Genomic DNA, 18397 nt, shown 5'->3' on the forward strand with positions numbered 1-18397 from the left:
CTGTCTTGCCTTCCCAAATACCAGGATTAAAGGTATGGGCCACCTCATCTAGCTCTTCGATTTTCTTGACAAACCGTTTCATAAGAGGATATTTTATATTTATGACAAACATTTTTGCCAATAACAAATATATACCTAGAATATACATTTCCATAGACTTATCTGGGAAATATTAGCATGTAATAGATTAACAAAAGTACTGTATTCATAATGAACTTAAGCTGTAGATTATGCACTTGTTTAAATATTACTAACAAGTTTAAACTAATTGATAATCAGGTATTGATTGTAGCATAAAGCTTGAGACTTGTCATCATCTCACCATGATTATTAATCAACCAATTATATCCCTTTTTCCATTTTCTAGGTAACAACTCAACTATCAGTACTGTTTACTATGTTCCACTTTTTAAAATTTTATATTACTAAAAATTTACTTCCTAAAAATCCAAATAATGTGAGGTTTTCTTGTTATCCATTTTTAAAAGAAGTTTAAACAAGGATGGGGAATCCAAGTAGCATCCCAAGATTGCAAACCCAAATTTAAACATTAAAATTTTGAATCATAAAATTAATTCAAAATAGTTATAGGAATTTACTTTTTTCCAATAATATTCTAATAATTTTTACATTAGTATTTATAGTAATGTATCTCTTGTCCAGGTAGAAATAATTATCTGATAAAAGTCTATTAAAGTAATCATAATTCCACTATGCCAGTGGAAGGAAAGATTAAAAAGTCAAATTCTTTTTATTTCCATTTTACATACTAATGTACCATCATAAAAAAAATTTAGAAAAAAATGTGCAGGTTCAATGACATAACATTGTGTCTCTATTTTAGTATTTTGACCATACTTTTTCAAAAGTGATGCTGTTCCTCACTAACATGCCATCTTATATTGTTTAGAGTTGCCCCTTTCTACTTCCCCAAAGCTAAGAATATAGGATCATAAATACTCTCAATAGAGTGCCTTAAGTTAACTTTCTAGTGAAGCATAGACTTTTTTTAGTGTATGACTCATATTTTAGTACTTTGATATGAGATACTATGATGAACTTATATCTAATTTTTTTTTTCTTTTGGTGGTACTGGGGTTCCTGGAAGCCCTTCTACCTCCGGGCTACACTCCCAGACCTATTTTATATTTTTATTTGGAAACAGGGTCTCTTAAGCCAGTGCAGCTGGCTTCGAACCTGCTTGATCCTCCTGTCTCCACCTCCCAAGCGTGGGTATTACAAGTGTGCGCCACCACACCCGGCCTGGACTTATATCTAAAATTTTTAAGGAAAAGAAATCCTAAATGCAAAAGTCACTTTTTATAATTTAGAGGGGTCATGTAGCAAATTGAATCTCCTCTCCCATTCATACATTAAAGACCTAGCCACTGTTGTGACTATATTCAGAGACAGATCCTTGAGAAAGGTAATAAATTCTAAATGATTCCATAAGAATAGGAATCTAATTCAAAGGTGGATGTCCTATATTAAGAAGGTACATCGAGGTCCTTCACCTACGCTCTATGCATACGAAGAGGAAAGTCCATGTCAAGACACAGAAAAAAAAAAAAGCAGCCATCTACATAGCAGGAAGAGAGAGATTTGGGTGGCACCTTGGCCTTGCACTTGTAGACTCTAGAAATATAAGAATGTAAATTTCTGTTGTTTACCCCTCACAGTCTATGGTGTTCGCCTATGGCAGGCCAAGTATATTAATACAGGACATGTTCATATTTGCTTTACATATTTCCCATATAACTTTCTAATAAATTGTTGGTCAACTAACACAGCAAAATTCTACTAAATGGAAAAAAAATGGTTACTTAGATTTTGTAGTGTTCCTATGCAGGCAGGAAGCTAAAAACCAATCCAGCTGAGGCTAGTACTCAGAGGCAGGAGACAGAATTCCTAATGCTGTTTCTTTTTGCACTTGAACTGATCAGTTATGACAACAGGCACATCATATCACAGAAAGAAGTGTTTATGTATCTCCATTTAATACTCACAGATACAAAAATTCCTGTAGCTAGAATATTATTATGTTTCTCATAACACCTAGATAAGTAGACTACATTCCTCTAAACATTAAAGAGAACTACCATGAATAGATCAGAGTGCATGAACTGTTTTATATTGATGTTAAAAGCAGTTTCTGGACACTGATCTTACAACTTTCTATGAGCTGTAAGAAAAAATGAAGCTAATAGTTGTCTAGCATAGAAGAGAGATGTTTTTATTAACTCTGTCCTATAATAATTGGAGAGGGTATGCACATACATGAGGGAGAGAGAGAGAGAGAGAGAGAGAGAGAGAGAGAGAGAGAGAGAGAGAGAGAACGGACAGAAAAAGAGACAGAGAGAAGAAAGAAGAAAAAGATAAAGAGGAGGTATAAGGTTTCAACTAATTTTATAGCCAGTAATACTTTTGTAATGACTTGGTTTCTAGATGTAATACATAATTTAGAAAAGTCTTAATTAGATAATTTTCATAAATGCTAAGGTTGAGTCGATTAAATCAAAAGACATATATAAGTAAGTGAAATTAGCTCCACCTATCCTGTTTCTTTATAGAATTTGTCATAACCTCTCAAGCAGTTACAAAATATGTTTTTCATCCTAATATAGGTAACCTACTTAATTCTTATTTGCCTTTGAAATTATGAGACATCAGCATATAAGTGCCTGAAATACATTCAAATAAGTAAAATTTACATTATCATAATTCCTATGTGCCCTCATGTTGGAAATATATATACATATATATATATATATATATATATATATATATTTATATGAAATTTTAAATAATTTATACTCAGTTACCAAATTATGATAATTTCAAAATATCCATGTATTTAGTAAATTTCTATACTGACTAATCTTAAGTTTCTTTTAAAAATTTGAAAAATAAAGCTATACTAAAGTTACCAATCAAGAACTAATGTGAGAAAGTGGAGTTTTATTTTCATTTTTCTGCATATGGTTAACCAGTTTTGCCAATACCATTTGTTGAAGAGGCTGCCTTTTTTCTAGTGGATGTTTTTGGCCCCTTTGTCAAAAGTCAATTGGTTTTAAGTGTGTAGATTATTTTCTAAGTCTTCTATTCTTGTCCATTAGTCTATGTGTATGTTTTTGTAAGAGTACCATGCTGTTTTTATTAATATGGCTTTGTAATATAGTTTGAAGTCAGGTATTGTAGTGCTTCCTGCATGTTTTTTTGTTTTTGTTTTTGTTTTTGTTTTGTTTTTTGGGGGTTTTTTTGCTGAGAACTACTTTGGCTATTCTGTTTTTTGTTTTTCCAAATGAACTAAAGGACTGATTTTGTAATGTCTATGAGGAATGACCTTGGTAATTTAATGGGCATTGAATTGAATATGTATATCACTTTTGGAAGAAAGGCCATTTTGATGATATTTATTCTGCCTATCCAATAAAATTGAAATAAACCCCACATTCTCACCTTGCATAAGAGTCAACTCAAGATAGATCAAAGACTTGCAAATGAAACCAGAGACCTTGAAGCTCCTTGAAGAGGACATAGTTCCAACACTTCAATACAAAGGCACAAGTAAAAACTTTTTCAATAAGACCCTAAAGGCACAAGAAACTAAAAGGCAGATCAATGTGTGGGATTGCATTAAACTGAAGAGCATCTGTACAGCAAAGGAAACCATTAAGAATCTCAACAGAGAGCTAAGAGAATGGGAGAAAAATTTTTGCTAACTATTAATTCCATAGAAGACTAATATCTAGAGTATAGAGAGAACTCAGGAAACTCAGAGATAAGAAAACAAATTACCCAATCAAAAAATGGGCAAGTGAACTAAAAGTGGGACTAAATGGGAAGTGAATTCTTTCATGAAGAATTTCTTCTTCACAAAAGAAGAAATTCAAATGACCAATGAATGTATGAAAAAATGTTCAACATCATTAGTGATCAGAGAAATATAATTCAAAACTACCCTGACACTTCACTTAACTCCAACTAGAATGACAATAATTAAAAACACAAAAAATGCTGCCATGGGTGTGGAGAAGTGGGAACTCTAATACTTTGTTGGTGGGATTGCAAATTAGTGCAATCATTTTGGAAAACAGTATGGAGGATCCTCAGAAGAATGGGAATGAACCTACCATGTGATCCAGGAATACCACTTCTGGGTATCTACCCAAAATAATGGAAACCAAAGTACCAACTAATGCATGCATATTTATATTCATAGCCACACAATTCACAATTTTCACACTATGGAACCAGCCAAGATGAATGGATTACAAAACTATAGGATATATACACAACAGAATTTTACTCAGCCATAAAGAAGAACAAAATGATGTCATTTATAGGGAAATGGATTGAACTGGAGAACATTATGCTAAGTGAGATTAGTCACAAAAAGTAAAAAATCAGATGATGTCCCTATTATGTGGAAGCTAGGGAGAAAAGAGGTTATAGGAGAAACTCTAGATGAGGAAGGAAAAACCAGATGAGCAATAAGGTGACCTAACTAAAGGGGATGAGAATGAGGAAGAGGGAAATTTTCTAATGTACATTCACAAACAAATCAAACTACAATGCACAAAATAAATTTTAAACAAAGAGCTAATGATTTTTGTGGTACCAGGGATGGAGCCCAGGGGCATTCAACCTCCAAGCTACACCCCAGCCCTATTTTTTAGTCTTTTTCTTTTTGTTGTAACAGGGTCTCACTGAGTTGCAAAGTGCCGTGCTAAGTAGCTGAGGCTGTCCGCAAACCACAATCCTCTGATCTCAGCCTCCCAAATGCTGGTCTTACAAGCATGCACCACAATGCCTGGCCCAATGTGATTTTTCTTTCCATTGGGGTTAGGACAACCAAAACAATTTTGAGATGCTGCTGCAACACCATGTCAACTGGTCACTGTGCATGTAAGGAATAAAGTAACATGGCAACTTATCCTTTTTAAAAAATAAAATCCTATGTATTGTTACTATATGCTTTAAGGCACATACATTAGGTGTGATACACATAATGACACTATGTGACAGAAGATACTTGGATAGCATGCCAAGCAATTCATAAATTATTGGACACTTCAGATTTAATAAGGTAAAGCTACAAAGTTATAAGCTGTGATGTCAACACACTGTTGGTTAATCAATAAATGACGCTAACTTTTAAAATGACTTAAACATTGCTTTTCTAAGCAGTTATAGAAAACTGACCTTAATTAACAAAGGTTTATATTCACAAAATTGAATGGGTTCATAAAACAGTTTGATAACAAAGACCACATTTTATTGTTACCCAAAGCAATTGTTTAAGTTTGTTTAAGATGTATACAGTACCAGCCACCTACCACAAAATCTCATTTACCAGATATGAAAGGGACCTAGGTGACATTGTTCTACTGCAAAAAACTTTTAGAAATTATGTTATTTTTGTATTTTTTGTGCATCATAATTATACTTTATAGTAAATTTCAATGTGAGACAAACATATATGCAAACAGCACTTGGTACATGTGATTCCTCTGGATCCCATCCCTCCCCATATATGTTAGTGAGATTGGTAGTGAAACCTTCAAATATGGACATAACGTTATCTGAACTGTTTCCTTCATCATATCTATCTATAGTAGACATTGTTTCTATCTTAAAATGCCATGGTTTTGGGGCATCCTGTAAATCAGCTCTATACAGGTTTGCAATTAATATCTAGGATATATAAAGAACTTAGAAAAATATAACACAAAGTTAAATAACCTAGTCAAACATGGGCAATTAAACTGAATAGAAACCTCTCAAAAGAAGAAATATAAATGATTATTAAATATATGAAAAGTAGTCTATATACAAATCAAAACTATTCTGAGATTCTAATTTCAGTTTGAATGACAGTCATCAAGAATACAAAAAATAGTAATAAATGCTGGTGAGAATGTGGGGAAATAGAAACCCTTATATAGTACTGGTGGGATTGAAACTTAGTATACCCACTAAAAAGATCAATGTGGAAATTCCTCAAAAGACTAGGAATGGAACCACCACATGATCCAGCTATACCACTACTGGATATATTTCCAAAAGAATTGAAGTCAGAATACTATATAGCAATATATGCATATCCATGTTTATAGCAGCACAATCCATAATAGCCAAATTATGGAATCAGGCTAGGTATCCAGCAACAGATAAGATGAATGGATTACAAAACTGATCTTAAGACACAATGGAATTTTATTCAGCTATAAAGAAAAATTATGCAATTTGCATAAAAATATATGTAACTAGAGGATATTATGATAAATGAGAATAGCTAGTCTCAGAAAGCAAACAGCTGTATTTTTTCTCATATGTGGAGGAGAGTAATTGGTTAACAAAAGGGAATTTAGATAAAGGGGAAAGACTCCAGGGGACCCATGGAGGATGGAGGGGCCTTAGGGGAAGGAGGATGAAAGGAGATTTGATGAAGGTAATAGTTCAAATGTCATGGACATATACAGAATTATTAATACCAATATCAATGACATGTATGGAAAAGAAGAGGGAGTAAGGTGGGATTCAGAGGAAAACAAACTAAATGGAGTGTACATTTATATCCTTATTACTCTATACCTCATTATTATGCATAATTACAATGTGCCAATAAAAGTATACTGAAAAAATGTTTATTAGACTGTAAAAATATTGTAATGAAAGTTTGTCTGTACCAAAATCATAGTTATTTGTCCATTAATTGGCCTCTACTATTAAAATAACTTCCCAAATGAGCACTTTTATAAATATTGGTTTACAGAGAGTATGTTATAAAATATAACATAATTTCTTCTTCTCAGTAAGGTACATATTTTCCTTGACATTTTGCAAAATGAGAGTTAATAATGGGGCATTTAGCTCTGTAACTTAGAAATTGCCAACAGTGACAATCATAAAATTATCTGGCCTCATATTAACTAATGCAATGATGGCTTGTGCTCCTGGACCAGTATTTGAAGAGAAATGAATTCTCTGATATGCATTTATCTGGCAGTTTACAAACATTTTATGTGGAGATGGTCTAAGTTTATTTTATTCCTAGTGCATAACGATTTGAAATGTGTAAACACTTCCAACAATGAGCACAACCAGATGGGAAAAGTTCTGAGGCATACCTGGTATAAGTATGTATCGGGCATCTGATATGCTTGATTACAGTTATTGAAGTGTCAACCAAGTACTAGTTTATATTTTTATACCCATTTATTTATCATAACTTATTTTATAATGAGTATCAATCTAAAATCTTGTAAGATAATTTAAAATTTGTTTTTATGCTATTATTGGTGCATTATAGTCTCACATCATAGTGTAAACAATTCCATTCACATTTGTTTTATCAGTTTGCTCAGTTAAATATACCTTAGCCTGAAAATATAAAATTTAACAGAAATACAAAATATTTGCATTTATAGCACTGTCATGTCCTCTGTAAGAAGTATAGTTCAGACTTTATTTTCTAAGCTAAGGATTGGTTAAACCATCTTAAAAATAAAGTCCCTCAAGAGAAAAGGAAAGGAAAGAAAAAGAAAGAAAAGGAAAGGAAAAGAAAGAAAAGGAAAGAAAAGGAAAAGAAAGGAAATGAAAACAGAAGAAATAATGATTCTCCAGCAGACATAAAAGCTTCAGGACTCTCTCACATGACTTCTATGGTAATCTTCCCCTTTCAACATCAAAATAAGAAATCCTTATTTGTTTCTAATAAAACATTCTAACTTAATTTAAATTCATTTCCCCCAGTCTATGCTGGTTGGTCTTCTATTTAAAATAATCTCCACACATTAGGATCAGACTTATCTCTAATCTTTATGAGATGTAATATATTGAAAAATAATAAAACTATATTTTACAGCAAAATATTAAAAATGATTTTATGGCATTTCTTAGTCTTTAAACAATTTTGTGTTTGTAAATTTAGTTCATTCTCAGAAAAACTCAATGAAAACACTTTAGTTGCTGCAAAATAGTTATGTGCAGATGATAGGAAAAAGCATGATTAAAAAACTGCCTACTCATAATCCAGTAGTTATAAATATAAACTGAGTTAATAAACATAAAGAGGATAAAATTAATAAACCACTGCTGAAATGCATGATTGTAATATAGGTAATAATATAGTTGCTTTTTGGCTCTTTCTTATTCTACTGCAATGCCTTTATCCATCCCAGAGGACCTATTTCTACTTTATTTTTAATTTTTTTCTCTGGATCATCTGTATTTTATAAATATACTAAGCTAGAAAAACGACTTTTAATAATTAACAATATATTTCAAGCCAAGAAGAACAGCATGATCACAAACACTTCTTATATATTAATGTTTATTTTTATTTCTCAATATTCTATTTTTGTTTTTAAGTAACTTGAAATTACTGATTTATGAGTCTTAGGTCCTATAAGATCTTATATTTCCATTTTTTTCTACACTTAATTTCTATCAAATCTTACTTATCCTTTATTTATAAGGCTTACTTTTCTTTCCCACATTATTCCTGTACTTTCTTCTAGTAACTCTTATCTGATACTTAAAGCATTGTATAGTCTAAGGCAACTTGTACCTTAGCCATTATTCCTATGCTTGTTATTTCTGACTCATAGAGGATAAAAAAGGTTCTGATAAATAAATGAATAGATGAAATTTTGAAATTTTATTAATTCCTTAGAGCATACCTTAATGAATTAATATATGTGCAAACTTTTCTTTTACTCCTCCAAAAAGGCCCTATGTTTAGTATTTTCACTAAATTATTTGGTTAGAGTTTCTGACTGTCTCTGTTGGAATAAGTAAAGTACGTTCCACATGCTTTAGACAAACCAACTTATTAATTAATTGCCATAATTGTCTGTGTTTATGAGGATCTGAGACAAAGACTGAAGTCAGTTACCCATCAACTAGGATGTAGACCCAGACAAAACAAAGTTCATGGAAAAAAGAATTTTAAAATTCTTTAGTTTGCTAGAGTTTTTTAAAAGTAAAAACTCATCATTGTAGCTGAAAGTTGAACTTTTTCAAAAGCAGTTCAAATATAAATGTATTAAGGTGAGTCCTTCTACACAGTAATACAGAAAACAGTTCATTCATATGCTCTCTCTTTAATCTTCCACTCAGTAATTTCTTCTTAATCTTTTCACAGTTATTCTGAGGTCTTTATGATTAAACACAAGCTACTTTTAGCTGCAATTTTGCTAATGTTTTGGCATTTTTCTATAAAAATTCTGTCCTATAAACAAGTAGTTAAAATTAGCAATTAGTTTTCTTGAAACAGTTAGCTTTGGAATTATGAAACACTTTTAGCAACTTAGATCATGAATTTTTACATGAAAAATCCAGTATTCCTCAAAAATATTTTTGAAAAGGATATATTGAGTTCTCGTGATGTTTATAAATACAGCATTTTAAGGAACTCCCAGTCTATAAGCCATATATGTAAAAGTATTACACAGAGCATATTACAATTAGGATTCACTGTGTTCATTTACCAAAAGCTTTTCAGATAGCTCAGATTTCACTGGGGGGAAAAAGGTGCTTGTTCCTACATAAATTATAGAAGCTCTTTGTTCTATACCAGATTAAAGAGTCCTTTAAAATTAGTTATAAAAATAGACATGTAACCTACAGGGATAATTCCATACCTGTTTTGTTAGAAAGTCTAAATGACACCATCTTATCAGGAATATTACAGACATTCCTCACAGAAGCAATGCAGCTATAATTAGCATAGTCCTGAGGTCGAAGATTCTTTAGTTTTAAGATCTTTGTTTCACCCTGAAAATGTAAAAAAAAAAAAAAAAGTTACTAGAAAAAAAGTCAATGGTAACCAGAGTTAATGAATAAAGCATTCTGTTCTTCTGTTCTGTACTAAATTATATTAGAATATGGCAGATTGTCTTATTTTTTTATAAGTAACATGGCCTAAATTTAAAAAGAAACACTGCATTTTAAAACAATACTGTAATATGCCTAGAGGTAAAAGCTAACAGACTACAATGAAAATTCATAACATTTTCTTTGCAAACTAGGTTCCTAGGGGAGAAAGATCTATTTCTGGTGGTAGTTATGCAAATTATTATGCAAAGATCAGAACAGTACACTTAATAATCGAGTTTATTCAACAAACACTGAAGTCTATGCAGAATCCAACAGAAAATGTTTTAAAAGAGCATTCTGTAGAAAATTCGATAAATGAAATGTTATTAGAAAAAAGTTAATGAAGCATCTAATGATAGATAATTAAATTTACATACATAAACGTTTTGTTTATGTGGAGCAATGGCAGGTGACAGATCTAAAACTGAATGATAAAAGTGTTTATGCGTGTTCCTGTATGATTATCATTCTTGTTTTTTATGCTTAGTATTTAAGCACTGGGTCTATCAGGTTGTAGATGGACCTAAATCTGGCAAGAGCCCACAAGTATCATAAACTCCTAATGGGGCAGAGAAGATCTTGCCAAAACTTTAGAAAGAAATTATTCAAAAGGTAAAAAGAAGAAACAAACAACGATTTTAAAAAAAAAAAAACACCTCGGCTCAGTTCAAATTAGGTCCCATTGGATTTCTTTGCCTTATAAAGTCATTAGCATACCTTCTCAAAGCAGCTCCTTTCATAAGTAATTTCCTTGTGGTGATGGCGCAACAGTGTCCCAATGGCTTTATTTTTGGAATAATTTTCAAAATAATAATTTTCCCAGATAAAATCTGTGTGGGACGGATTTTACTTGGATAATGATATTTGAGCCCTAAATGGTAACACTTCTGTATGCTCTTAAGAAGGATTGAACTAATTCATAATGTAGTAGACAAAAATATTGTTTATTTGTAATAAGCATGGCCAGACACTGGCACATAGTTTTGCAAAAATGTCAAACAAATCTCCACTGCAGTGCACATGGCATTACAATCATAAGCCTGTCAAATCAGTGTGAAAGTCCAGTTTTAAAATCAGTCACACACACCTTTAGCATTTTCTTCATTGGAATAAGTGATACACTGTTATTTTACTTGTCCCATTATGCAATAATGACCCTAATCAAGTTAACAAATATACCCATAACCTCACACAGTTACTATTTTTCACTTTTACAAAATATGAGATCTGAATATACCTTTTGGCAAAATCACATGAATGGCTTGCTCTAGGAAGAAGACTGAATCTTTTTTTTTCTGTATAAACAATATAAATGCCATCCCATACAACTATACACAGCAGTCTGTTTTTAGACTGTACCTAAAATATATTCTCCTGTGTTACAGTTCTTGGACATTAACTAAGTAAAATGCTTAGAAAAATGTGTTTAGAATTGTTGAAAGAGAATGTTATACTATAACCACTTGACTCAGCCATTTTCTGAATGAGGCGATACCTCTTAACTCTTCTCCCTCTGCGACAAGTACTGCTAGCACTACTTTGCTTTTCTTCTCAACACTTACCTATTGGTTTTCCCTGGGATTCAATTTGTTCCACAATTGACCTCAATTTACAAAAATTTTCCAAGTGACATACCATCCTTGCTGATGGAAAATTTTACTACAGTCCTTCTTTTCCTGCTTCCTCCAAAATCTAATTTTTATTTCAGAATTCTCCCCGAGCTTCAAATACATATTGTCTCTTACTGCCCCAATTTTTGCTTCAAAATACCCAGTTGATGCTTCATAGACATCTTTCAACATATCCTAATGTGAACTTCAAATCTTCCTTTAGACCCCCTTTTCCTTCTTTAATAATGGGAAGCTTAGAGTCAATATAACTTCTTATTCATATATTCAGTATCTCTTTCTCAGCTAGAACCTTTTGTTGACCTTTAAACACACATTCAATCTCAATGATTCCTTTTATTTTTAGCTGTAAGGGTCTAAACTACATTCAGCTGGAAAGCTACTGATTATTCAGTTTTATTGAGGTATAATTGGCAAGTAAAAATTGGATATGTTTAAGGTATATGGCTTAATGTTTGATATAGTTGTATATTGTGAAATAATTATCACAAACTAATTAACATACCCATCATTTCACTTACCTACCACTTTTTCACTGGCTTTTTTTTTTTTTTTTGAGGGTCTGGGGATGGAACCCAGGGGCATTCTACCTCCAAGCTATACCACCTGCCCTAGTTTTTAATCCTTTAATTTGAAACAGGGTCCCACTAAGTTGTGGAGGGCCTCACTAAGTAACTGAGGCTGTCCACAAACCGTGATCCTCCACTATCAGCCACCCAAATGCTGGGAGGCCTTGCACTACCACGCGCAGCTCACTGTTTTAAAACATGAAATTAAACTGGGTTTGGTGGAGCATGCTTGTAATCTCAATGCTTAGGAGGCTGAAACAGGAGAGTTGCAGGTTTTCAGCCAGCCTCAGTTACTTAGTGAAGCCCTCCACAACTTAGTGAGACCTTGTTTCAAAACAAAGAATAAAACGATAGGGCTAAGGATGTAGCTCAGAGGTAGAATGCACCTGGGTTCCACTCGTAGTACCCCCCACCCCAAAAAAGAAAAGAAATTGGATGATACCATCTCCTGGTAGATCATGAGAATGACTTATGCTTATTCTTATAAATATACACAATAACTATGGACATAATTATCAAACCCAGTGATTATCACTCTCCCTGAATCTCTGATTGCATCCTGATTTCTTAGAGTCTTACACCCAGGATATTTATTTATTTATATTTCTTCAGAAGATTATGTACTTCTATGCCTAATCAGTTTTAACTCATTTTTGGATGTTAAAAATCTGCACTTACACAAGTAAGTCAGCCCTTCCTCAACTTCTGGAGCAGGAGGAATCCCTATTTATAAGTTTTGTTTCTGCTGTTTTGCATCAGTTTAATTTTTACATTCATTTAGACAATGGATTTACACCTGCCAGACTCTTTCCCTTGCCAGTAAGTACTTAGAGAATAGGGATTATGTTCTGCCTTGCTCTCAACATTGAATTCTGAGGACCACACACAGGATTTAACATTTAAAAGTCACTTTAAAATGAATACTTTTTCAAATTAAAACTACTATAACTGCCTCTCACCAACCAAGACTTTTCTATATATATGCTTATTTCTGCAGAATTTTCTACCTGGTTGGCACCTGATATGAGCTCAATATATGTAAAATAAATAAAAAATATTCAGAAAATAAACTTAGAGAAAAATGTCATTATTATAGTATGTAATAAATAGACATTTGTGTACATAATAGAAAAGGGTTATGCTCCTTTAGTAACAATTTACATAGACTGTTATTATTTTTGGAACAAAATATTCACTGAAGTCACTATATCAGAACATTAGAATCAGGTGCCATTTAAATCTTACCTTAATAAATAAAATTAAATGTAAATCAAAGAACTATAGATGACTATAGATACATATATACATATAGTTATATATTAAAATTCAATAAATAATATAAATGCAATTACATATTTTATATATAGTGCTATATATAATTAGTCCTTCAAATTCTAAAAGGAAGATTTCTGACAGCTTTATTAAATGTAGCCAATATTCCATAAGCAATCAGTGATAATTATTCTCAAATATATACAAAGGATGAACAGTATCATTTAAATGTATAATTAATTATAAAGTCTCTTGTTTCAACATAGTTAATTATACCCCATCAGTATATGTTGTTTTTGTTTTCACTGACAGTTTTTTTAATATATATTTTCTGAATGCCACATTTTTAATAATACTCCATTGAAACCTTATCACTAATGTTCAAGGATGTTCTTTTGTTAAAATCCAATAAACCCTTCCTTCTATGACTCCATACTTTTCCACTTATTATTCACATTTTAGATTATTTTTCCTAGTTTGACAGCTCTTCAGGTAAAGGCAGTTAAGAGTATAATAATCAAATCATTTCTTGGTTGATTTACCATCTCACTTTTTACTTACTGTACATATTTAAGTCTATAATATACTAATATATTCCTAGTGAATCAAATTTATTATCACAGCATCACTCAGCATATATGTATGGTTAACTGAAAAAATTTTAGTCAAAAAAAAATCACAGTTGGAGCCGGGCGTGGTGGCCACGCTTGTAATCCCCGCGCTTATGAGGCAGAGACAGGAGGATCGCGGAGGTTCGAAGCCAGCCGCGCGCTGGCTTAGGAGACCCTGTTTCCAAATAAAAATGTAAAAAATAGGTCTGGGAGTGTAGCCCAGAGGTAGAAGGGCTTCCAGGAACCCCAGTACCACCAAAAAAAAAAAAAAAATCACAGTTGGAAAGTCACTACTATAATTAATAAATTCTAGATTTTCTAGATTTTTCTCTTTTAGTTGTGATCTTTGTTAGCAATTGCCCTTTTGCCTGTTATTTCATGGTCTTTTAAAATAATCTAGCCTGGTTTTCTAATTTCTTCTGGTGAACTTTTTTAGTTACTTATTGATATCTATTTTTCTGGCATAACATACTCTCTTCCCCATCCCAAATACTTCATTCTTCTCAAAAAATGAATAAACTAAACTTTTCTCCTCAATTTCTAAATTTTTCGTCCTTCTTGAATTTCCCCTTCCTCTGTCTATGCCTGACTTCTCCCACCTCCCTCTCTACATTGTGGCCTCTACTCATATGTCTTCTATAAATATCTGATGAGTTCATTCTACTCCAACACTGACCCTGCCACCTTCTATCAGTTTTCATATGTTTTTCATATGCTTTTCTACATGTATATTATATTTCAATGAATATGTTTATACAAAATTAATTACAGCCTCACTTCAAAGAACAAATAATCATTTGGTCCATGAGTGTGCCAAGGCTGGCCTGTTGGATTACTAGACTGACCACCTGTGTAACTGGAAAGCACAACAATAATAAGGTGTGATGTGGGCTAAAATTCCAAGGCTTAAAAGGCCAGATTAGGTGGATTGTGTGAGCTGATTTGTATTTGTTCTAAAAATATATTCATATTCATATTTACAGAATATTCACAACAGCCAAATTATGAAACCAAACTAGCTGTCCATCAAAAAATGAATGGATATAGAATTCTACTCAGTAATAAAGAAGAATAAAAATAATGTCATTTTCAGGAAAATGGATGGATCTGTAGAATATTAAGTGAGATTAGCTAGTAACAGAGAATAAAGACACATATGTTTTCTCTCATATGCAAAAGCTAGATAGTAATCAGTGGGACTTCAGGATATGGAGAAACCCCAGGAGAACCAAGGAAGTGATCTAGGGGAAGAGGGAGAGAAGCCAGAAGGATCAATGAAGGAGGCACTTCCATTGGAGTTTTCTACATATATGAGAATACCAATGCCAACCTCAATATCCTCTATGGAAAAGGGAGTGCTGGGGAAAGAGCTGGGGTCAAGCTGGCCGACTGTTGAGTGCATGTCTGTCTCTATCACTATGAACCACGTTATGATGTAATGAGTATAATGCACCAATAAACATATAAAAATACTTATTCTGTGGCTAATGTCACTGGTCTTATCTATCTAAATTTTCATCAAATTTTGCCTTCTCTTTTTGAAAATTGTTTGAAACATGATTTCTGCAAACCATAACCATTTACTCTTCCAGGAGTACTCCGAAAATGGCTCTACAGTTATTTTAAATACTACTTGAGAGCCATTATTTCAAGAAAGTGTTTCCAAGCTCAAAGCTATTACCTTTAAGTCAATCTCTAAAACTGTATTCCTCTTACATGTTTCTTTTAATTTTCTGAATTAATATTTTTGTCTGTTTAAATCAGAAATATTTGAAAGCATGTTTATATGTGCTTTTGCCATATACATTATATATCTGTATTGATCCTGCCTTTTCCATTTCATAAGATGCTTCCTTTTACTTCTAATCCCTACCATTTGTGCAGTGTTCTGCATGTTGTTCTCAGTGTTGACACTGAGTCAACTCAGTGGAGACTGGCGACTGGAAAAGAATGAAGCCACATTATCTTACAAGTTTTCAGTGGAAATTTCTAACCACATTGAGACTAGTTGTAGTATTTAAGAGGATATAAAAGGAAAGTAATCCCTAAGGGAAATATATAAAATGATCAAATATATCTGAACCAATAGCAATGGGTTTGGAAATTAAATTACAATTTTGAAGGTTTTTTATAATTGAGTTCTTATGGTCAGGAATGCTATTGGCATTTATATTATCCAAAAATAAAGAGTAAATTTGGAGAGTAATGTTGAGAATTCAAGGCTTAAAAGAAGATATCATGCGACCCTTTGAGATGATTCCCACTCTTTAAAGACCAATAAGTATACCTCAATAAGCACGATGGCTTTCACAAGCATATCCTAGGAGATTTTTACTCAGAACAGGGCAGCTGGGCATGGTGGCACATGCTTATAACCTCAGCATTTTAGAGGTTGAGACAGGAAGACCACAGTTCAAGAACAGCCTCAGCTACTTAGTGAAGCCCTTTGCAACTCTGTGAGACCCTGTTTTAAAATAAAAGAAAAAAACATAGGGCTAGGAGTGTAGCTTGGAGGTAGAATGCCCCTGGGTTCCATCCCAGTACTGCAAAAAGAAAAAAAAAATAAGCTCTATGGGAAAGAACACAGAGCAGAGATAGAAAACCCTCTAGATCTATGCCTTCCCAATAGATCAGCTCATCATGGGACTGGAGAGTTGTTGTAGATAAATTAAATGATTACTTCTTATAGTTAATAATAAGATACCAAAAGTGTGAACCTATAAGAGTCATGCAAAATAGAGTTCTAAGTTAGTACTTAAAATTAATTTATACCATGTCATGAGGGAGGGCCACTAATACAAACTTGTTGAAGGAATATAAAGAATTACAGAACAATTACTAAAGAATTTGGACCTTAACCACTTAATTTACCAAATTAGTAAAATGACAAAAGTGTCTTTTTAAAAACATATATCATATGACAAAAAGAATACCAGTGTATGTGTATATGTAATTTGGACTTTAATATTTATAGCTGCTTTATCATATAACAGTTAAGTTTATTTGGTTGATTACATAAATTTGATCTTCTATGTTGTTGGGAGTCTTTTTGCATGTAAATTTTCATGATTTGTTAAAAGAAATTTTGAGTTGATTATTGTGTAATTGTATAATTAGTCTAATTAGCCTAATTATAACTAATTATGTAATTGATGTAAATATGTTCAGTTGTGTAATTAGTTGGTATAATTACAATATACAAGATGATGTCATGAACATCTTTACAAAAGTTCTAAAAAAATGGCAAACGAATGCAATTTGTAAAATTTAAGTACACACTTATTGGACAATTACAAAATAATTTACAACAACTATATTTTAAACATTTCAAACCATTGTTTTTAAAAAAAACAGTGTTGGGAATAGACACTGTGGCATTATACATGGTAGGCAAATCTTAATACTGAGCTAAATTGGGACTGGTGGCCCTTTGTAACTATGTTTTAAAGATAGAAATATAAAGAATTTATACATTAGTCAATGGCTTTACCATGGCTAACATTGATTTAGTAAAGAATACCAATACCCTCAAGCAACTTTTCCATGTTACTTTTAAAATAACCTGGAACATTAAAAAATTACTTATTCTAGTTCTTTATAATTATTCTTAGATATTGATAAAAGCATAAGGGCTGCCAATTTACACATATTTCTGCATCTCTACTATTTTTATGCATTATAAAAGATAATATATGCTTGCTTGCCTGTATCTTTCAGTATTAATTGAGTAGAAATATAAAAGATAATTATATGTATGATTATTCCATTTTATTATATGCATATTATTTATTATCAGTCTCAGGAATATAAACCAATTTCATTCTAGAAACATTTATAAAAAGGTATAAACAAGTTTTTGTCACTCAGTAAGATTGTGAAATAAATATTCAGTTCAAACTGATATAGTTATTAATCTAGTATGGGAATATAAGATAAAGATATATCATTGTTTTATGTTTATTTTATTAAAAATAAGACTATTGAATAGCATTCTTATTGAAAATCTAACATCTTTCAAAAATTTAATTTTCTAACCTTAAAAGACTAAACAGTCACATGATCCAATATAGTTCTAGTATTCCTTCTCATCTTCAGAGTACACAGTTCCCGTCTTTTATTAATTATTGTTCCAGCCAACCAGACATTTCACACAAAGCAGAAAACCCTTGTAGATTTTGCTTTTCTCTACATTTCTTGTAGATTCTAATGCTTCCACTGAAATGTACCCTTTATAGCAGTATCAGCAATATCGTGTCATAATCACTCTTTAAACAAACAGTAAAGGAGAAACCTTGTGCATGTAACCTCTATATTTCTGGCAAAGCTTTGCAAGTTCCTTGCACATGGTAGATCTCAGATATTTTGTGTGGATAATTTTAACATTATAAGGCCACAGAGGTCATAGATCCAAGAAGATAAATTATTATTGGAG

At 32.2% G+C, this 18397-nt stretch overlaps 1 protein-coding gene across 2 annotated transcripts in view; it reads right to left on the bottom strand.

Annotated features, from left to right (window-relative positions):
* The window catches only part of MDGA2 (MAM domain containing glycosylphosphatidylinositol anchor 2), a gene marked incomplete at both ends in the record, with an annotated part of 848361 nt that overhangs the window by 294357 nt on the left and 535607 nt on the right, over nt 1-18397 (bottom strand). For both annotated transcript variants that reach the window (XM_080707341.1, XM_080707342.1), the window contains one exon: nt 9651-9783. In XM_080707341.1, the coding sequence (XP_080563467.1) occupies nt 9651-9783 (133 nt within the window). The remainder of the gene's footprint in view (nt 1-9650; nt 9784-18397) is intronic.

Source organism: Muscardinus avellanarius (genome assembly GCF_963383645.1).
Source record: "Muscardinus avellanarius genome assembly, chromosome: 12".
NCBI classification, from domain to species: Eukaryota; Metazoa; Chordata; class Mammalia; order Rodentia; family Gliridae; genus Muscardinus; species Muscardinus avellanarius.